This window comes from Anas platyrhynchos, chromosome 1 (genome assembly GCF_047663525.1).
Source record: "Anas platyrhynchos isolate ZD024472 breed Pekin duck chromosome 1, IASCAAS_PekinDuck_T2T, whole genome shotgun sequence".
Lineage (NCBI taxonomy): Eukaryota > Metazoa > Chordata > Aves > Anseriformes > Anatidae > Anas > Anas platyrhynchos.
Window position 1 is genome coordinate 60,279,800 of NC_092587.1, and position 21,947 is coordinate 60,301,746.

The 21,947-nt window shown below is 47.5% G+C and overlaps 2 protein-coding genes across 6 annotated transcripts; one reads left to right on the forward strand and one right to left on the reverse strand.

Annotated features, from left to right (window-relative positions):
- Window positions 1–126: 126 nt before the first annotated feature.
- On the forward strand, window positions 127–10,111 carry ADCK2 (aarF domain containing kinase 2). Its single transcript, XM_027447007.2, has 8 exons — window positions 127–1,071; window positions 1,858–2,004; window positions 3,598–3,726; window positions 4,014–4,109; window positions 6,098–6,349; window positions 7,412–7,540; window positions 7,940–7,993; window positions 9,252–10,111. The coding sequence occupies exons 1-8, from the start codon at window positions 148–150 to the stop codon at window positions 9,393–9,395; spliced, it is 1,875 nt and encodes a 624-aa protein (XP_027302808.1). The 5' UTR covers window positions 127–147; the 3' UTR covers window positions 9,396–10,111.
- LOC101801919 (uncharacterized) lies at window positions 3,725–21,885 on the reverse strand. 5 transcript variants are annotated; one of them, XR_011809766.1, is made up of 10 exons: window positions 21,325–21,882; window positions 20,964–21,141; window positions 19,803–20,031; window positions 18,672–19,240; window positions 17,655–17,799; window positions 16,286–16,530; window positions 15,066–15,229; window positions 14,094–14,343; window positions 12,245–13,295; window positions 3,725–5,267 (listed from the first exon to the last, which is right to left on the reverse strand). XR_011809766.1 is itself a non-coding variant. In XM_027446951.3 (9 exons), the coding sequence occupies exons 1-9, from the start codon at window positions 21,405–21,407 to the stop codon at window positions 13,071–13,073; spliced, it is 1,986 nt and encodes a 661-aa protein (XP_027302752.1). In that variant the 5' UTR covers window positions 21,408–21,885; the 3' UTR covers window positions 8,884–13,070. The 5 variants fall into 5 exon arrangements, 3 of the variants coding, with proteins under 3 accessions (XP_027302752.1, XP_027302714.1, XP_071895043.1); XR_011809765.1 differs by lacking the exon at window positions 3,725–5,267 and adding an exon at window positions 8,884–11,146; XM_027446951.3 differs by lacking the exon at window positions 3,725–5,267 and having other exon boundaries at window positions 8,884–13,295; window positions 14,196–14,343; window positions 21,325–21,885.
- Between the last annotated feature and the right edge of the window lie 62 nt (window positions 21,886–21,947).

Genomic DNA, 21,947 nt, shown 5'->3' on the forward strand with positions numbered 1-21,947 from the left:
GGGCACGGCCATGTGTGGCGGCGCCGCCTGGCGGCCGGGCGCGGAGCCGCAGCCCCGGGGCCCCGCCGTGCGCCTTTAACGGGCGGGGCGGCGCCGCCTCCATCCCCGCCGCCCTGCGCGGGGCCCGGTGGCGGCGGGAGGGGGGCGATGGTGGCGGGCGGCGCCGCGCGGCTGCTGCCGCTGCCCCGCCTGGGCCGCGCCGCGGGGGCGCGGGGGGCGCTGCCCGGCTGGGGGGCGGCGGCGGCGGCGGCGGCGGGGCGCGGCGGGCTGCGGGGCGGCCGCTGGGCAGCCGTGGCCTTGGCGGTGCCGGTGCCGGTGTCGGTGCCGGTGCCCGCGGGCGGGCGGCGGCCGCCGCTGTGGGCAGGGGAGCGGGAGCGGGCGGCGTGGGGGCTGTCGGCGCGGCTGCGGCTGTGGCTGCGGCTGTGGCTGCGGGGCTGCGGGCTGCTGCTGCGCTTCGGGCCGCTGCTGCTGCTCTACCCGCTGAGCCGCCTGCGGCCCGCGCTGGGCGCGCTGTGGCTGCGGCTGCTGCGCAGGGCGGCCGAGGCGGCGGGGCCGGCGTGTGTCAAGCTGGGCCAGTGGGCCAGCACCCGCAGGGACCTCTTCTCGCAGGCTTTCTGCGAGGAGTTCGCCAGGCTGCACGTCCAGGTCAGCCCGCACCCCTGGGGCCACACCGCCGAGCTGCTGAGGAAGGCGTTCGGCGAGGAGTGGAGGCGAGTCCTCCATTTCCACAGCCAGGAGCCGGTGGGCTCGGGCTGCGTGGCGCAGGTGTACAAAGCCTATGCTGACCTGGCGGCTGTCACCGGGGCACAGGCCCAGGAGCCGGCATGGCGATCAGAGTTGAGGTCTGCTTCAGAAGCATGGGAGGTGTCGGGCTTCAGGGGCCTCCTCAGGTGGCTGAGGAAGAGGAAGAGCGAGGGGAGGTGGGAAGAGAGGGGCAAGGAGGAGCTGGGCCCCGTGGGCTGCTCCCCTGAGAGCCCCCTGAGCGGAGCACGGTGTGTGGAGCAGATGGCCAAACCGCCCCCGAACACAAGCCCTTCACCAGCCAGACATCTCACGCCTGTAGCCATTAAAGTAAGTTGTGCATCGGACTGGTAGCACACATCATAGCAGACATCTCAAAGTGGAGTGAACTGAACAGTGCTAAGAAGTCTTTAGCCCCCATGGAGATGAGTAGGCTGGCGAGGGCTAGGTGGAGCAACAGAAATGACGCTCATCTCCCTGCCTGGCTTTTCTCAGTGCTCCGGTTCCAGCCAGCTGTAATCTAGGCAGCAGTGGCCCCAACTCTGGCCAGCCTGGAGAAGCCAAGTACACATCCTGTCCATGGCACCATTTGGCATGGCGCCTGGGCACCAGAAATGCCTGCAAAGGCCCAGTTCACATAAAAAGAATGAGTATTAATCTTGGTGTCACCTTTCAGAAAATGAGTCTTTTTACATGAAGAGATCTGGAACAGCTCAGTTCTTTCCAGCAACATTTGTCTGAAGAAATTTTACATTTGAGCTGTTCCAAATGCTAGTCTGTAATACGTGGTGCTGTAATGTTACATGTTAATAGATGTAACAATACATGTAATACATGGCAGGAAGAGGGCAGGAGAATGAAAGCGATGGAAAATGGTACGGGGTGAAACTGTGGGCTTCAGCTGAGAAATATTCCATCTGAAAAATCATAAAGTGTTTCTTTATGACTTAAGCCATGGCAAAGTAAGAATTCCCCTGAGGACTAGCTGGTGAAGCCTTGTTAGCACCTAGTTTTAAAGACTGGCTGCTGTCTTTTTGGAATATATCATTTTAGCTGATCGAAATAGACTATCGTTTTTCCAGTGTTTTGATCCTGCCACCATTTTTTCTTGTGCAGGTCCTGCATCCTGGGCTAGTCCACCAAGTCCAGATGGATCTATTTCTCATGAAGATGGGTAGCCACATCCTTGGACTTCTCCCTGGATTCAAGTGGCTCAGTTTGACAGAGATTGTGGAGGAATTTGAGAAGCTTATGCTTCAGCAGGTATGTACAGTGCCACGGTCTTTGCGTAATGAAGTAAACACAACCTTTTCCTTGCTTCTGACTGGCTCTAACTCCATCTGTACAGCTCCTTTTTAAATGGTTAGGTGAAGTTTGCTTATTTTTTAATTAATCACTCACATAAAGTTGCTGTAGGAAACCTGACATGCTCACAATATGAAAGAACCAAAGCAACAGATAAGTTTAACAGTCTTTATTAGATTTAAAAATCTGTTTCAAGACTGAGTATGTTTTCTAGAAAGAAACCTGAACAGCTGATGAACGTTGCTGCAGTCCTTTTTGCAGGACGATGAAGGACAAGTGAACAGTGGTGAAAGGCCTCTCTGTAGGAAAAGGATCTCTCTGAACGAGTGCTCAGACTTTTTTTTCTTCTCTTTAGTCCTATGTACATGTTTACAATCTGTACTCACTGGTTGTGTTTCTTAGCCTAGAGGTATGTACATATTAGCATAATTAACACAGTTTTAAATGAGTTAATAACAGTCTATATTGTATCATCATCAGACTCATAGTGCTGGTAAAGTTAAACTTTACAAGGAGCTCTGAAAATGTGTCCTGATTCACTAACGTCTTACAAAGACACAGTACTGAAACATCCTTAGTACCAAATTTACAAAGATTTCCCTACAGAGTTCATAACTGTTATATTTCTATTAAAATGAATCATTATCTGCTAATTTCATTTTTGTGTCTAGATTACAGAGTCTGAAGTTTCTTTTAAACCTTTGAAAACCTTAACTCTTTTTTTTCTCTTGCAAGACATATACTCAAGCAAACCCATGCTGTAAGCTTTTTAGTGTATTCAGATGTGACTCAGGGTCATTGGGACCAGTCAAGTGGTGCAGAGCTTTTCCTGGATGCTCTGAAGACTCAGATTAGGAGGTGCCCAGGAGAGCATCTCAGGCCTGTTGTCATTTTTAATTCTTTTTGAAAGAACAAGAAATATTCCTACAATATTTCCTATTGCATTGCTACGATATTTCCCATTGAGGTGAGGCAGGGTTATCTTCCCTCCCATGTTCTTGTGCAGCAGCAGTAGACTGCAGAAGGTACAAGAATGTTGTTGGAGGGAGAGGTGGCCTTGCGTCAAGGCACTGGATCACTGAGAAGCTGGGGCTATGGCTTCCCATAGCGGATTATTTTGTGTGTCTTACAATAAATTTCTTAGTGCTATGTTTGCGTGTCTGTCTGTAAAGTGAGGCTAGGGCTGCAGTTCTCCCACCTTGCCTGCCTGCCTTGCTATTTGGACAGTAAGCTTTGGTTCAGGATCCATCTCAACCTGGAAAATAATGCAGTCCTGGTCTTTTTTGGGACACCCTGCCTATATAGTAAGAGTCGCTTCTGTTTCTGAGGTGCTGGATCCTGGGTCATTCATTACTGAGCCTTGCTCTGCTCTTCCATCAGGAAAGGTATAAGCATGTAAGAAGCACCACTCTTTGTTCTGTTCTGATTCTGGCTTTCTGAACAGGTTTGCTGGTAACTGTGCATTGCACCGCACAGCAACATCCTCACTGAGGATCCCAAAGATCTAATTGCATCTCTTTCCCAACCTGCTTTTTCTTTTTCTCCCTTGAGATCGACTTACGCTACGAAGCCAGAAATCTGGAGCGCTTCCGGCAAAATTTCCTAGATGTTGATTTTGTGAAGTTCCCAACTCCTGTTCGCCCTTTGGTAACGAGCGAAGTTCTAGTGGAAACGTTTGAGGTAAGAATTGCACATCCTGAGAATAGTGATAGCAGTGAGAAGGCCCTTAGGAGAGCACTCTAAAGAGGTGTCTTTTGAGAACAAGCACTCACAGGCAGAAGGATGCTTTATCTTACTTGCTTGAAGAGATCGGTGTTGTTCTTTCAGGGTCTCTTCCACTCTTTGTTTGTAAATAGTGTGCCCCAGAAGACATTCTTACTGCATTTCCTCAACTCTTCACCTATGTGAAGGTACGGGTGAAAGCGGGATGCGGGGTGTGTTTGACTCCAGCCCTGTCTTTATTTCAGGAGAGCGAGCCCATTTCGCGCTACCTGCATGCAGAGGTTGCCACAGAACTGCGGCAGAGCCTTGCAAAGATGGGCATGGACATGCTGCTAAAGATGGTACGCACTTGGCTGAGGCTGGAAGTGAAGGTGGTTTTCCCGCAGAAGCTATTCAGTTGGGGTAATAAGGCACTATGGCTAAAGAGAGAACAGAAACTATTTGCTTCCCACGCCTTCTGCCCTTCTCCCCATGGACTCAAAGACACAGCTGTGCCTTTTGGAGCCAGCCCGTGGACGCCAGGTATTGCGGTAACCCAGGACGTGGGCTGCTGGGGCACTGCAGCTCCTCAAATGACAGAGGGAACGCCTACCTCATGTGTGGTGTAACAAGGGCTGAGTCAAGCCTGGACTAGACACATCACCACTGTAGGTTTTGATGCAGAGCTTCTCTAGCTGCTGGCACACGGCAGGGTCCTGCTGTGCAATTTGATCAGGGCATTGCTTACAAACCCCACTGATCCATTTAATGAATATTCGTGTACTGCCTAAGTGCTGCAAAGTGCAATGTAGTTAGCAAATATCATGCTCTGCACAGATACTATGGATGTGACTCCCTGGGAAAACAGCTAGCTATTATTTATTTATCGCCCACTCCTCCAAAACTACCTTCTGTAAGGCAGAACTAAATATGGAGCAAAGAAAAACCCAGCCAGGTTTAGCTTACAACTTAACTTCTGGCTGTCTAGTTCTTGCATTGCCAAATAATCAAAAGTGATTTGGAAAGGAGCGCTGAAAGGTGACACAATCGGCTTCGAGAAGCCATGAGAACTAGCAGGGAAGAGCTGCAAAAGAACCTCACAGTGCTGAGCAAGCGGGCAGCGAGGGTCAGGTGGGATTCAGTGATAACTGCAACCCTGTGCTAAGGCAGCGGGGAGGCTGCAGCTACTTCATATCATATGGCAGGCTCTGGAGTGGCTTTTACAACTCAGAAGAGCAGTGGTGGAACTACAGTAGATAGTTCCATGCTGATGTTAGATTTAATACTTAGGAGCAAAGCAAAACCATCCAGATTTTAGGAGCAGAAAAGAAACATTAAGGCCGTATATAAAACAAGTACCTGTCTAGAATATTCTGCAGTTCTAGTCCCTCGCTGTCCATGATCTTCCATTTCAAGGGCTGTAATGGAACTAAGAAGGGTGCAGGGGAAGGCAGCCAGGAGAATTACCAGTGTGTAATGGCTTCTGTGCAGGAATGATGAAATAACTGGGACTCTCAACTCTGAAAAGCAGAGAAATTGGAGTAGCTTATAATGCAGACATATAGAGTCATGGGTGTTAGAGAATAAATACGGATCTATTGCTTATGGTTTCTTAGAACAATAAGGACATAAAAATTAATGGAGGCCACTTTTTCAGGCAGTGCCCCAAAACCCCTGCTATTTTCACATTGCCATAATTATTTATGTGAAAACTAGACAAATTCACAGGGGGAGAAATCCATCAGATACAGAGAGAACCTCCTGTGGGCAGGAAGTCCTGCAGCCTCAGGTTGCCAAGAATGTTGGTGGAGAAGCATTACCTTGTGCGTGCCCTCTTGTTAGCCCTTTCTGCTGCTAACTGCTAGCAGAGATGGAGAAGTACTACATGCATTTGTTTCCTCTTCTAACTTCTTTCCGTTACTTTTCAATCCAGCTGCAGGGTGGGTTGATGTACTGGACTGGACAAACTTAGCCACGCACTAAACCCCATGCCAATGAGTGGCAAACGGTCTGTTCTTGCTGGTCCTCTTCAGCAAGGCCCACCAGGCTGCGCTGGGCACGGGGTTAATAGTCAGAGAGAACTGGAGTTCCCTGCTGGGACTTGTTGCTGTTCTACCTGGCTTCTAGCAGCTGTGCAGGGTTGCCTCACCCAGCTCTGCTGACTCACGGGGAGTGAGTAGTACCTGCCCCATTTGAGCAGGGTTGATCTGCAGCAGAGGCCACTGACTGTGCTGCTGCCTGAGGTGATGTGTGTCAATAAGGGCCGGGAACAAACCCACGCTGTTAGCCCAGGGTTTGGTGCGGGCAGGCTTGGTTGGCTCAGCTGCTGCGACACCTGCCTGTCTTCCAGATCTTCGTCGACAACTTTGTGCACGCCGACCTGCACCCCGGCAACATCCTGGTGCAAGGCACGGCCCAGGCCAGCCCTGGTAGCAGGGAGCAGACGGCCGTGGTGGACCTGTGCGACACGCTGGTGGTGGAGGTGCAGCCGCCCCTGCGGCGGCTCTGCCTCGTGCTGCTGGATGCGGGGATCGTGGCGGAGCTGCAGAGTGCCGACATGCAGAACTTCCGCGCCGTTTTCACCGCTGTGGTCCAGGGCCAGGTGAGGCTGGGAAAGGGAGAGAGCCACGCAGCCCGGTGGGTAAAGCACGGTGCTCTCTGTTTCCCCTTACAATCCTCCTCGGGAGGGGAGAGGAGGCTTGCCAGCTGGGAAGCTATGCCAGGCACAGGGATGAGATGCTCAGCTAAAGCCAGGCTCCTCTTTCTCCTCCTTCACACTGTAAAATATGTTCTCAGATGGGCTAGAGAATCCAGTGCCGATGTGTCTGTTCATTTTGAGAAAAAGCATCTGTAATCATACTGGTGTGTTGCTGTTCCTCACTGTGGGTTGGATGGCCCCTCAGCATATCAGAGGGACACATTTTACCTTGGTCTAATCTGCTGAAGCACACCCAGAAGTCAGTGCTAAAATCAACATGTTCAGGCCCATTCTGTACTGCCAGACTTCTAAGCCAATAAGTAAAAACTCTGTAAGTTTTCTTGCAAGGCCTTCATGGCTGAGGTTGGGGTAATTTGTGATCTACAGGTGAAAAACTTGACACCAAATCTCCTTGCCATAGCTGGGCCACATCATCCAAGAGGAGCTGCAGTGCCACTCACAAGTGTAGCTTGGAGATGGTTCTTCCCCTCCTGCCTTGTCCTTTTCTTGCCAAATGCCCTGGTACAGAATCATCTCGCTCTTCCCTCCATGGTTTGCAAACAGAAGGTTGGACTTAGCCTGTAGGGAAGGGTTAATAGATGCCCTTCTTCGCACCACCTCATCTGTTGAGAAGAAAATGTTAATCCTGTGGGTTTATTCCCCCTTGCCCCAAAACTTTTAACAAAGATGGTCTCAGATATGTCCTCCCTTACAAGATCTGCAAGACTGACAGAGCAGGCCTTTGGCAGATACCAGCTAAGAGTTTTAGACCAGTTCCACATTTCCTGCACCCACTTCTGTTGTTTGTGTCCCTGTTGCTGGAAATGGGAAGCGTGGCCCTGGGAGTTCTCCCTACAGTGTGCCTCCTCCAGGAATCCACAGCAGAGGTTAACAGCGTGCAGCTCCCCGCAGGCCTGGCACCAGTGCTGCAGTTTTGCTGATTTTTCTTTTTCCCTTGTTTCACAGGGGGAGAGAGTGGCAGAACTGATCCTTCATCATGCCCGTGCTAACCAGTGCCAGGATATCGAGCGATTCAAATCCGAAATGGCAGAACTAGTGACCAAAGTCCGGGGGAACACCATCGCCCTGGGAAAGGCAAGTCCATGTACAGCTTCCCACCCTCACGTACCTGTAGTTCAGCACAACTTTGCTTTCAGAATGGGCTGGGTGGAAAGGCCAGCTGTGATCCCCACGGCACTACCAACCAGTACTTGGAGCTTTTAGTCCCTCGCATGGAGCAAAAGTCCCTAAAATCCTTTCTTACTTCCTTCTAACAACAACAACAAAGTGTTTAGTTTTTTTCTTAAATTTCTAACAAGAACCATGGGTCACAGCTGAACTCTTCATCTTGGGCGGGGTGGAGAGGATCATACTTTGATGTTGGCTGTTGTCACTAAATGCTAACAAACATTTAGAATCCTGCCTGTCATGCATCTGACTGTCTTGACCACAGTTTTTTTTGATCAGCTGCTAACTTCTCCTTTTCTGTTCCAGCTTCAAGTGGCAAATCTTCTCTCGAATGTCTTTAAATTATTGATGACCCATAAGGTGAGGTCCTCTTGCTGTCTGCCTTTAGCAGCTGGGAGTTATTTGGGGAGGTAGAAGTACTGGGATCATGAAGGGCTGTCGAAGTGGGGGACTGTGACTTCTGAAGTGAATGTCAAGGAGGGGGGCTGACAGAAGTCATGGAAGGGTTTTAGGCATGCAATTTCTCGAGTCCTGATATATATCCTACAAAGACCACCTTTTATTTTGTTGGATTTTGTCTTAATGCTACGTTTAATGGTTGATATTATTAGCTAAAAGGAATTTTATATTACATACTAGGAAATATTTAGTAAAGTGTTGCTATAAGATGTATTTTTTTTATTTTTTAAAATCCTCTTAGAAGTAGAAAAGGAAATCTAATGTAGGTTCCATTTATATATCCCTGCATACTTTCTTCCCTGAACTTTTCTCCATGTATCTTTATGTAGCAGCACTAGGCCACTTTGAGGGCTCTAACTTACCAGTAAAATGAGGATTTGCTCCCAGGAAGGAGATTCTTTCTTCTGACTTTCTGGGAACAAGCTCCTATGGCTGGAAACAGCCTTGGAAATCAACAAAGCCATGGTGACCTGAACTGGAGAGAAGGTTGTTTGTCAGCCATAGGCATACCCAGCCCGCAAAGGGTCCCTGTAAACATTCCTCAGTTAGAGCTCTTAGTCATTAAGACTCATTAAGCTGTTCTCCAGTAGCATGAAACGTAGTTGAGGCCCTTACAAAGCAATTCTTGCTCACATCTCCATGACTTCTTGGTGCCCTGGTATGCCTTAAAACAATCATAGTACTGGGAACTGGGGGCTAGTTTGTTTCCATGTAGAGCAGGGGGCTTTTTTTGTCCATGATAAGGGGAGCTCTTCTGTGGCCCTTCAGGAGGTGAGCTGCCCCTTACAAAACCGTATGTGTTCAGGTAGTTTGGATCCTACTGCAGTTTATAACCATGTTAGTGGTGGTGAGGAATCCTAAACTTCTGCTACTCCAGTGTGGGGAAAAAAAATAAAACAATCACCCTACTTGGAACTGAGAAGTAAACCCTTAGGTTCCCTTAGGGCACTTCCCCTGAAACTGTTACTTTTTGGACCTGCTGCTGGATTTCAGAGTGTTCTGAAACTCCAAATGATGAAGTTGCAGCATGGTTTCAGATGTACTTACAAGCTCTCTCCTGTTTCTCTCCTTCCCACTCTGTTTAGCCAGAGCTGGTACTTCTGTGAAATGGGCTCAGAAGAAAGGTCCACTGAGTTCATTCAGTCTCTTGTGGTTCTAGGTGAAGCTCGAGAGCAATTTTGCTTCCATCATCTTTGCCATTATGGTTCTGGAAGGTCTTGGTCGTTCACTGGACCCTGAACTGGACATCCTAGAGGCAGCTAAACCACTGCTCATCAAAAATGCAGCTTCTGTCCTCAAATAGACTTCAGCAGCTGCTGCCCCCTCGCTGTGCAGGGTTACCGGTGGTGCCTGCGAGCTGACAGAAAGAAGCTGAAGGTGAGGACACTCACATCTCGGGGAAATGCCATGTGGTGATTACTCTCCATTAATGTTGCCTCCAAGCACCAGTCAAGGGATGGTTGTAAGGCCTTCATCTTCCAGGAAGATTTCTCACAGATGGAGAGTTCTGACTCTTACGATTACCTGGTTCTACGAGCTAGTATGCTCTGCTAGTTTTTAACTGACATATCATGTAGTCCAGGCGTACAAGACCACTGCAGCCTGACAAGGAAAGCAGTTTTACTGGTCTAAAAGTCTTTAAAAAGATATTCAGTGATCAAGCTGGCTTGTTTTGAAATAAATCAGGTAAAATATTTTAAGTTAATTTACTCATCTGTCACTACAGTATGAGCAATGATGTTCTGACACCTAAGCAAGCAATTCAGGGTGAAAAAAGCCAGTAAGTCTCTTTGTATTTTGTACTTCAACTTCTACTTTTATTGTAGAAGTGTCCCGAGATCCTGCATGGAGTGGTCTGTTCTTGGTCATTTTGGATGATAAGAACAGACCAGCCAATTAGTTTTTTCAAACTCCCATACCCTAGCACTATACCGCAGGAGTTTGGATTATGGACAGTAAAAGAAAATATTTGACTTAATAGAAAAACTAATTCCATAATAAAAATATTTTTTTGGAATACTTGTACTGGTCTTGGTTTTTGTTGAAGTTTAAAAAAAAGTCTGTCCTCTCCCTCTGCTGCTGTCCCTTCCCTACCCCTGACACCGTCCTCTCCCCCCCCAACTTTCACCACAGTCAACTCAAAACCTGAACTAATATCCAAGTACTTGTTTTCTTCCCCCTCAGGTAGTTTGCAAAACAAGGAGTCCAAGGATTTTCCTAATGGATCAAAAACATTGTGAATGTTTAAATTGGATAATTAAAGTCATCATCAAATGAGTTAAGTCATACACGGCTTTTCAAGTCAATTATTTTAATAGTACTCTTAAAATTATTTTATGGCCTTATTTTTATGGTAAGAAACAGTCTGTGAATGATTGGAAATAGCATAATACTAAATAATTGCGGCCACGCAGGGTAGCTGCAGTAGTCTGTTTTCAGAGGGTTAAGCAAAGAAGAGAAAATACATATGCGGATGATTAGCTGTTTAATGGTGATTATGAAATAATGATTTATAATTGATATCTGAAAAATAAGTTTATCATTCTGTTCAGTGTATTTCATTTACTTTAATTACTAAATGCTTCATTTCCACATGATTGAGGATAAAAACCAGCAGAGAGTTTAATAGTAACGTTTAAGATTTAGGCATGTTTTTGTAAGTCTAGGCAGACTTAAACTCATAGCTGGGTACATTATTGTCCTAACCAGTATGTGATTTTGAGTAGGACAACTGTCTTCATTAAAAAAAAGAGTCAAAGTACCCCTATAGTTTACATTAAAGACAAGCTCCATGTGCGGCCAGGACCCCCTCTCACCCAGCAGTGTGCATCCCCCCAGCTGGCACAACAGCTGGGCACAGCGCTCTGCTGTGTTCTCAGCGGTTATGCAGGTCTTAGGCACAGCCATCATGACATTCCCCAACAGCACGTGTCATCCAACTTCATCCAGAGGCTAAACAGAGCTTAACCAAATGGTAGGCTTCAGTGTCTAAGAGGCAGAGCTGTGCCTCACATGGCATTTGCAAATACACAGCAAGATGCAATTTTTTCAGACCTCAGTGAAAAAAAAAAACAAAAAAACACAAAAGAAACAATCCTCAAGACCTTTACTTTATACTTGCGTTCCTCTTTTTCCCCTTTTTTTTTTTTTTAAAATGAAAACCTCAGAATGCTTCATGTGTATTATGGATCCTAAATTTAAAGATACTCCTTTTAGCCATAAAGACCTTAGAATAGTCAGTAAACTTTGGGATGAGAGATCTAGTCTAAACCTTAACTTTGGGGGGAAATCTGAAGGCATAACCTCTCAGTTATTGCAGGAGGAACACAGTCTGAGATTTAGTGCTAAGAAACTGCTGGCCATTCAAAAGACAAAGCAGAATTTCAAAAGAGCTCCCTTTTGCAATAATACCTGCACTCTTTGCTGACTGATAGTCCAGAAGGTATTTTACACGTTTCTGTATGTACGCAGAATGTCAGGCAACAGCATTTAAATTTCATATCCAGTCTGGTTCTGGGTAGTACTTCAAATTCATTTTATATCTTAGCACACTTCCTTAAAAAATAAAAACTCCCTTCAATACAGCTTTAAGTGCTTCAGCAAATGGTGCCGTGTCCATTCTCATTTCCTAAATACCCGTGTGAATTATATTGTTTGCTACCCAAAGTTGATAAAAACATTCTCTGTGACACTGCTGCTGTATTTTATATCTCTGATGATATGAGGACGAGGTACAGCATTTCAGGATGTGACAATAACCTCCTCCTCCCCTTTGCAAACAAAGGCACTGCCACTAATCAGCGTACAATATATTAGAAACACATCTCTTCTCCCCTTTCCTGTTGTGTAAAAGCATCTCTTGGTGCGTCTTAACATTTCTTTTCTGTGGAAGGGAAAAGGTGGCAGCACGTCCCTGGGAGCAGCTAACGCCACGCTTCACTAAGGAAAGGGAGTCATGCGCTTCAAACAGGGGAGTGAGGAGTCAGTTGCATCCTCAACTCTGTTGGTAACTAGGTTTTCACCTAGTTTCCCCTCTCTCAGAAAAAAAAAAAGTTTCCTTTATGCCTTTTGGTTTTCCATAAGTGATTCTTCCTCTAGGGAAATGGCCTGCATATTTTGAAGAATACTGACAGTGGAGGGATCTACACTCACCTGCAGCCCAAGCGTGATGGTTCCAAGCTGTCCTACCAGCTTTTCTGAAGGACCTCGCCTCTTACCGGGTTCCTGCCCTGCCACCTGCAGCAGCTCTGGACCCACAGCACTTCTGGCAGGAGTAGCACAACTTGACTTCTTTCCATGGATCTCTGCAACTCACGTGCGATGGGACACTTGCAAGAGTCAGTTGATATCTCTGTTGTGTTTTAATACATTGTTTTTTCATCCAGCTGGTCTCCAGCTTTCCTTCCCCATATTTCACGTGATGTTAACGTCACAAGGTAAGTCATACGCCAGCATCATATAGCTTTACTTTCTATTTTGTGTTGTCCTTGACCTTTAAGAAATGTGCTCTTCTGGCCCTGTTCTGGAAGAAACAGCAGGGCAGAAAGCCCCTGGAATTCACCAGGGGAAGTTTTTTTCAGGCCTGTATTTAATTCCCCTTCCAGCTTGTACAGTGGGACATAATCTGTGCCAATGGCCATGCTACCTTCATGTTAAGTACCAGCGTAGCTCAGGGTTGCAGATTTGGGTTTCTCAGTGTGGTTTCTGCATACGCCTAAATCCAAAGAAGAGTTTGACAGAGGCAGGGGTCTACACAATGGCCAGAACAGTAGCCCCAGGAAAAAAGATTGGTAAGGGACAGAGCACTGAAAATGGGTGCTGGCTGCAATGAAAGGGGCATAGAAGATTTCTCCATGAGTCCTAATTCCATTTGTCACAGCTGCACTCAGGCACGCAGCCTGCAGCACAGTGCCATACACTGAGGTGCAGAACGGGTTTGTGAACCGATCAGCACCTGCTTACCCACTCTGCTGTTTCCTTATGCAAGCAGTGATGCCCGGAGCATCAAAAGATTCTGTTCCCTGAGGTACTGCTGAAGGTCACAGTGCTTTTGGTCTTCTTTTTGCGCCTTCTCCTGTGAATGGTGTCTGTTCTGGAACACTTTCCTTTTGGCAGCCTGGTGCTGCTTTTGTTGCCTGTCTTGCTCCTGTGAGTCTTGCTTCTGCATTTGCTGCTGTGACTGCATTCTGCTCTTCAGAAAATCCTATGTAGAAATAATGACACGTACAATTGCAAAGCCAGCTTTTAGTCAGAATATCATCTACAGTTATCACTGGCATAGCTCAGAAAAGAGGGAGCTGGACAGGCTGGAGAAATGGGCCTACATGAAACTCCTGCAGTTCAGCAAGGCCCAGGTGCTGTCCCAAACATCAGCACGGACTGGGGGCTAAACAGATTGAGAGCAGCTCTGCAGAGAAGGACCTGTTGACATTGCCTGTTCACATCCAATTTTTCATCCACCAATGTGCACTTGCAACCCAGAAGACTAACTATACCCTGGGCTGCACCAAAGTCAGTGAGGCCAGCAGGGCGAGGGAGGGGATTCCGCCCCTCTGCGCCGCCGCTACCCTGGACCCCTCCCAGAGCCCTGCACTCAGCTCTGGGGCCCCAGCAGAAGGAGGACATGGAGCTGTCAGAGTGAGCCCAGAGGAGGAGCACAGCGCTGATCAGAGGGCTGGAGCACCTCTCCTCTGCAGGGGATTTGATCTAGATGATCTTTAAGATCCCTTCCACCCCAAACCATTCTATGACTCTATATAATAACCTGGGAAAATTCATTCCTTGCATGCAGAACGACTGCTTCTATGACAGATACAGAAACGTTCAATTCCCATCTTTAATCTTTATGCATGTTAAAGAAAAAGTTAACGTTCAAAAGTTCCTTTGATGTATCTCCAGGTGATGTAATTGTATTGGATACAAAATGACAAAGACTCCAGATGGCGCCACAGTTGGAAACACAGTAGTAGTACAGGTAAAACTTTACTGAAATTGCCCTTACCAGCCTTTCTTTCTCCTGTTCAAAGCTCCTCTCATTGCGTTCTGCAAGCAATTTCTCTCTCTGCAATCGCTGTGTCTGTAAGGACTGCAGCCTCTCACTTGCCTTTCTGTTCTCCTCCTCTGACAAGAAGGATTCCTTCCTGCTCCTCTCTGACCATGCTACTTGAAGCAACGCGGTGCGCTGCAAAGCTCTTTCTTCATGCTCCAGCTGTTTCTCCAACCCTTGCAACATTCTCTGATGCAATCGCTGCCTGTTTCCAAAACAAATTTTCTCAAATTTCTCAGAAAATAAAAGCAATCAAAAAAAATAAAGTGCGTAAAATGAAAAGCAGATATTCTGGCAATCTGTGCTCAGTTAATATTACAGGACTCTGTTACATTATGAAGATTAAGGCTGCATCCTAAACAGAAGTGGCAAAACCCCAAAATGGGCTGGTGCCTGATGTGAGCTAACTACAGCCATGTGCTCACTTGACTACGTAACCTGGTGTGGTTCTGCGTTCTTGGGCCTGAAGACCAGGAGCCAAAGAAATGGATTGCAGGACAAAAGGCGGTAGGACACATCCAGGCAACTGGGTGGCTCTGTGTACTGCTGGTGGTGCCACAGGGGCAAGAGAAGAGATGGAAAGAGGAAGAGTCATGGGGGCAAGGACCTGCTAAGAGCAACTGGGCTGTGGGGCCAGAGGCAGGGGTGGGGGAGGCAAAAGGTCTCTGGCTCTGAGGATGAGATTGAAGGGAATTTGCCCTCGAGCTAATGCTGAAGGCTATGGGTCCCTTGGTACCTCCTCACTCATGTGTGGAGCATTAATTTTATTCCCATTAGCAAACCATCATGACCACTCTGCAGGCTCTAGCATAACGTGCCAACGCGTGATGTTCAGAGACTGAATGAGAGCACCAAGGAGTGGAAATCACTAATAAATGTCAGATGGTTGGCAAAAGCAAACAAAATAAAACAGCTCCTAGGTATTACCTCTGGTTGTTCCGGCGTAGCTGGCGTCGGAGAGCTTCTTCCTCTTGCTGCTGTTGCCTCTTCTGCTGCCTCTCTTCTTGTTGCCCCCTTTTGTGCTCAATCTTGGCTCTGTTGAGGTCCATCTCTTTCCATCTCTCTTGAGATGCACGGTTAAGGACTGATTTCTAAGAAAATAAAAATAACCCTGTAGATACTACAGATTCCCTATCAGACCTTATTAGAGAAAGAAATATCTGCCTCCCTCTATATAAGGGAAGGAGCAGGAAACATCACCAGTACTTAGACATGCATTCTAGTTATGGTGCTAGAGATGTTTAGAGCAAAAACAGAGCTTCCACACAGTATTTTGCTCTCTCACATGCATTCTCCCTTCTACTCCCAGCAAAAATTAGCACACTCTTGCCATTAGCCACTCTTCTGAAAACATAACATCTCCTTCCAGGTCTTTCTGGAGGACATCTCCAATATCATGAGCTGGGAAACCCTACAGGACCTTCAAACAATGTCCACTGCCTCCTTCTGATCACTGTTCCTGGCAGACTCACATAGCATTTTGACAAAGATCAGCTTGTTAAGAGAAATCAGCGACTTCCTAGGCATAAGAAGAACCTTTGTTCTTCAGCATTACTGTTCTTTGTAAAATTGCACCCTGTGAGTGGCTTGTGATTAATGGCTTGAGGAGGGAAAGATTGAAAAAAAAATAAATCCAAGATGTTTCATAGGTGGGAGATGAACAAATAGTGTTATCTACAGGTAAGGACTGGCCTAAGGATCAGGAGACTTGAGGTTCCACCCCAGCCCTGACGTGCATTCCCTGACACGAAATTCAACTGGTTAGCTAGACTTTCTCTTTTTTCCTCTCAGGATCTGTAAGAGATTAAGAATTATTTCCTATCCGGTAGAGTTGGTTGGAAAGTTAATTTAGGAAAGATTACATCTAAAATAAAATAATAACAATAAAAAAACTATCAGAAGTGCAGAGCACAAATACCAGAAGTGCTGTGTTCCTGTCCATCTTTGACTCCCAAGTGGAAACTTTATATTTCTATTTAGGCATTATAGCCATTATTTTACATGTGCGTATATATATATATATATATATATATTTTTTTTTTTTCAGTCAAAACCTTTGAGAAAGATCAAATGAGAGTATACTCTCACTTGACATAAACAAATCACCCAATCCTAATAGCCAAAAACTGGTTTGGACAAGTACTTACCGTAATGCTTTTGTCCTTTAGAAGATGCAGGAGGTTTGTGGATCTCCTAGCCCGCGCACTGGAGGTGCTGTGTGGCCTCTGTACACGCAGAGCTGACTCAATGGCCAGCCTGTCTCTCTCCAGGGATTGATTCACTCGGTCAAAGAAGCTCTGTCGCCTGAAAGGACCCAAAGCACTGCTTCCCAGGGAACGGCTCCTTTGGGAAGGCTGGATTAGAGCTTCTGCCTCTCTGGGCTCAAAAAGGCCTGTTAGATAAATTAGAGCAGGGGCATATGAAGTTATAGGTAACTTATAAAAAGAAAGCAGATAAAAGAGAAAAAAAAGTCTTTTAACATAAAATACGTTCAAGCAAGACTTTTATAACTAAGTATCAACATTTTCCTCTGATGGAGTGAGACATTTCTTAGTCTCCCCAGATCAGGTCCCAGTGTTCAAAAAACAAGCTTACCTTTGCCATCAACCAAGATTTTTTTTTTTAAAAGATCACTTTAACACAAGACCATTGAGTACACTTACAGCTACTCAGTTTAAGGTTTGTTTATGTGGCGTTTTGCAAACAGACACGAGCATCCTCTGCCAGTGCTCTGAGACAACCAACACTGATATGTTTCTTTACACTGCAAAGCCTAAGCTCTAAATCCTGCTGAGAGACAGGAGAAAATAGCTTGGGTACAAAATTGTGCTAACGCAGTTACCTAGCTTTTGGGTGACTGAGAACATGAGCAGAGTTTGCTTGCACCTTCCTGCTAAGGACAGCATGGACTTGAGCAGCACTTACTGCATGGAATGATGGTGGAACGCCCCCTGGGAGGACACGTGCCTTTCTGTGACTCACTCCCTCTAACAGCACTGTCACAGAGCACTACAGAAGCTGTAATACTTGGAGAAAGCTTTGGGCTTACAGAATCCTTACTGAAATGCTTACATTTGTCACAAAGCTGGCTTAAATGAGGATGGCACCAGCTTCATTAAAAGCATGATCCAAACCATTTTGAGTGACAGGGGAACAGAAGTTTAATCAATGACATTATAAAGTAATTACTTAATAAGAGGAGGAGTGTTTCCTGCTTGAACAGTCCTGGTGAAATCACTGTTATCTGTAGTCATAGCTAACATTACAGACGAATTTTTAAAGTAAGGTATTCATAAAAATATGTAAGACTTCCATCTTGAGAGAAAGACGAACAGCTTCTCAACCCAAGCTGCCACTACCAGCTACATACTGCATTACGCTGGCTGTACGCAGCACGGCATTACGACATTCTCTTTCGATGCATCAAGAACTATGGCCATAGAACATGCTGGCCCGCTGCAATGATTTTTTTTTAGCCATTTTTATATTTGGATAAAACAGCTACGATTTCAGTACCGTGTTTGTGTTTAAAATGAGCGTCAGTTTCAGCATCCTGGTGTCTGCTGCCTGCTTCCTCCTCGCGGACTGCCTCCGATAGCCAGCTGTCCGTGCTGACAGCAGCATCAACCATAGTAACGTGAGCTGGCTCCCTCTGGGGACTCTAGAAACAAGGAGAAATGCAATCGTAATCCAGGCCTGATAAGGAAAAGTTGGTTTCGTGAACTTGCAGTGTGAGATGTTATGCTGCAACTCAAGTTTGAGAGAAAAAAAAACACATGGGAGTTCTTTACCAAAGAAATAAAAAACTCTTAAATAGTTTCTGATATTTTTTTGTTTTTCTCCACATCTTAAAATGATCTAAAAAATGACAATACTACTGCCTTGGAGGGTCTAAAGTGGCACAGCGAGATCAGGCCAGAGGAGCTCTGGCAGGAAGACAGCTTTCCAGGCACATGCCAAAAATCCACATTATAAGAGCAGTGGAAAAAAGCTTGGCAGTAGTTGGTGCACATAAACCTCCTCCTTGCTGACCCTCGCCCAGCACCCTGCTCACACGCACCACAACAACTACGAAGGATCACAAAAGGCCTTTGATTCACAGGGGTGATGCCTCTGCCATGGTTGAGAAATATTGTAACAAAATTATGCCAGGGACTGCCCTGGTGTTGAGGACTCCTTACTGGAATCTTTATTCAGTGTGAAGTTTTTTGTCTGACACTTTTTCCTGCTTTTATGGAGAGGAGCTGGGCTACACAACACTCCTCAGATCCTGCATCTGTGGAAGAGGTTTTAGGAGTCCGCTCCAGCCAGTGATAAAAAATGACAGCTTCTAGCTGTTCCCCAGATCAAAGGATTAGGAAGACAAAGGGGAGTAAAGTCAGAGAGTCTCCATTATATAGCCAGCATACACAAGGGTCACACCCAAAACCTATTGTAATTTTTTGGTACCAAGAGCAGAAAAGGTAAGGTAACAAACTAGAAATTATACAATAGCAGACTCCATGCTAAGAGACAGCATGAAGCACTTTGTACCTTCTTAGGATCTAAAACCTCCTTATCCTCTTCCAAACAAGACTCAGAATCTTTTGGAGCATTTTCTGCCTTCAATCTCTTCTCTTCCTTTTTCTCTTCCTCTCTGGAAACACTTTCCGAAGAGGAAATCCTCACTTCAGACAGCTGCTCTTCTATTTTCTCGCTGAGCTCTTCTTTAGCGAAGCTTGCTCCTGGCATGAAGCCACCTTCTTGCTGCACTTTGTGCTCTGGGGGCTGAGGGCGTTCGCAGGCTGCCAGGCAGCAGCGGGGAAGCAAGGTGCACCTACAGCTGCACGTAGCACAGGGCTGAGCCGAACACGGACCCCTTGGCCAGCACTCCAGAGCTGAGTGACCCTGTCTGCGACACCCTGAAGGTCTGTAACCTGGTGTCACGACGTAGGGGTAATCCCAGCTGGACTCCACCACCATCTGCCTGGCCGCCAGAGGCATCTGCAGTTCCAGGATGATGCGCTCGCTGAGGGGCAGGGGGATGCGCAGGGCTCGGTCAGGAGGCACCTCCTTGGTCTGCCCGTTCCAGAAACTGACAAGCACTCCCTGCCGATTTTGTGCTGAGCACGTTAGAAAAAAGGGAAAAAGCATTAGAAACATGGCAACCCACGTGATGCATCTCCTAGAAACCAGCAAATAAAGGAGCAGCACCAGTTACAATTTTGTAGCACCTTACATGACTTTTTCTTTAAAGGTTTAGAATTTGTCCTTTTAAGTTTCCTCTGAAGAGGCAAAAGATGACAAAGCTCTTGCTAGCCAGAGCGAGCCAGGATTTCATCCTGCCAAAGCTGGACACTAGACTAAGAGATTATCAGGTGAAACTCATGAGGGCCAGGAGCATTTTTCTCCGTGTTGATGAGATGACCCCACCCCTCCCAACAAGCCCACCTTGGTTTTTTTTAGGACATTTCCCACTCACAGAACCAAACAAAGGCTAATTCTGGGGTGGTGTTAATTCTAGCACTGAAAAGGAACAGGATGCCTGGGCCAACAACAAGACAAGGAAGAGAAACCAAGCAGCAGGTGGTGAATTCTCCATGGCTGAGGCTGTTCTCTCCTCTCTGTATCACAGCCAGCAGCTGTGGCGAGTTTAACACTGATTGGGAAGCCAATACCTCGTACCTGAGTGTGCCTCCTCGTTCTCCATAACCTTTAGCACAGTGCCTGGGCCAAACCGCTCAGCTTTAGCCTCCCACGGTGCCAGGACCCTGTCTCCTGGAGCGAGTGGCTGTCGCCTGGCATCCTCATAGTGGAGGATGTCGTAGAGAGGCGTTTCCTGCAGGCGAAGCTCCACCTTGCCTTTCAGAGCACGACTTCTGTCAAACTCGATCACAAAGCGTTCCCTTGAGCCCTACAGGAGTAAAGCATGCAGTTTGCAAGACAGACATCTGGGGCCAATTAACAGCCAAACACAAGTGGTGAGAGGGAAATGACAGAAATCCCAGGAAGCAGAACGTGATCTGTGAAGGCTGTTGTCCTCCTCCACCAGGTTTTTCACTGTACCGTGTCCGTGTTGGACTTTAAAGTAATTAAAAAGCTGGCGCTGAAGGGGCTTGACAGTCACTCTCTTCCTTTCCTTTTGGACTTGGAATTTAGTAGGCTTACCTGGCTCAGATGAGCAGTCAGCATCCTAAGAAAGAGCCTTGCCAGGAAAACCATCCACCCAAGTAGCCAAAAGAACCTGCTGCATGTGATGCAGCTAGTTACGTCGTAATCAAAATGACAGGAAACCAGTAAAAATTCAGTAAAATTCAGCCATAGCTGCCACAAATTTGAGTACTTTAATTTAAGCCTCCAGCAACGGGTGTGGGGCAGATTCTACTGTGAAAATCTCAGCCTTCTCTGTAGGTCTTTGAGAGGCCTTACACAAATAATGCTGTTAGCCAACACCTGTTCCACCCCACGCAGCTATACTGGCATCACCATTTATTTAACTAGCCCCTGAGCTGGAAAATGGACTGGATTTTTAAAGAAAGCTGGGCTGCGCAGTGAAAGCAGATAAGAGGGATATGAAGGACCTGCTTAGTTTGTCTCATAACCCTGAAACTGATTGATTTCCAGGCTGCTTCTGTGTGCAGGACTCTTCCCAGTAAGCAGCCAGTCATGATCACAAAGAGAAGATGAAGGTAGGGTGTGGGGAGAGAACTGCAGTCACAAAGTGTGCAGGCTCACAGGAGAGCCGCCCCACAGCAGAGCCATGGTGAGGCACAGGAAGGACAGGAGAAAAGCCACACAGAGCCCAGGCAGAGCGCTTTAGAAGCGCAGTTCCCAGCGAATAGCTACCTTCACCTCTTGTGCAACGTGGCCCAGGTAATAGTAGCCATCAGCCTCTCTCCTTGCCAGCACACGAGCCCCCCTCAGGAAACTGGAAGCCTCTGAGGATGGATGAATGCAATTCCTTTTTTCTGAGGATACCGAGGGCATGCAAAGGGAATCTGGGTTCCAGGCGCAAACAGGAAAGCTGTAGGAAACAAATCCAGTTAAAGACTGTGGTGGTGGAACTTCTGCGGCTTGCTGCAATGGAAACAAACTAAACTGACGTGGGATCTCTCTAGCCCTCCCCTGCCCTGCACACCTGTGTTTGTTTCCAAGCTTTTTTAGTCCCCTGCATTACCAGTGACCCACCTACAGCTCTTGAACTTACTGTGTCAGGGGCCATCCTGGCAGCTCAGAGCCAAAATGCTCTTTATTAGCCGAGTGCCAGCACCGCGCGTGCGGGATGGGCATGGAGCCTGCCTGGAGGGGGAAGCAGACGGAAGAAGAACACGAGCAGGGCTCCTGAACACTCGGATCCCTGAAGAGGAGCAGTATTTTTGCACTAGAAGCTCGCTTTCCAGCGTGATTCTCCAGCAAGCGCGAGCTGGGCGCTGAGCGACGGGCGCAGGAGCCGGGCAGGGCTGGGCTCAGCCGGCACCGAGCGCCGCTCCCTGCCAGGCTGCGCCCCTCAGCAGCACCCGGGGGCAGCCTGAGCCCTGCGGGGACCCCCCCGCGTTATCTGGGCTCCTCCTCGGGGCTCCCTGCCCGCCGTTCGTGGGCGCCCGCGGTCCCGGAGCTCCCCCGGCCCCGGCTCCCCTCAGCGCCCCCCGGCTCCCCTCAGCGCCTCAGCGCGCACCGTTGCTACGCGACCGGGCACCTCGGGCTGAACCACCTGCGCACTCCGGGGGGGGAGCAGCGGCTGTTCCCTCAGCCCTTCCCTAACATCCCACACCCGTTCCTCTCTCTGTACTCTTATAGAGAGCACTTGAATAGCGGAGGCGGCTTCGCTGC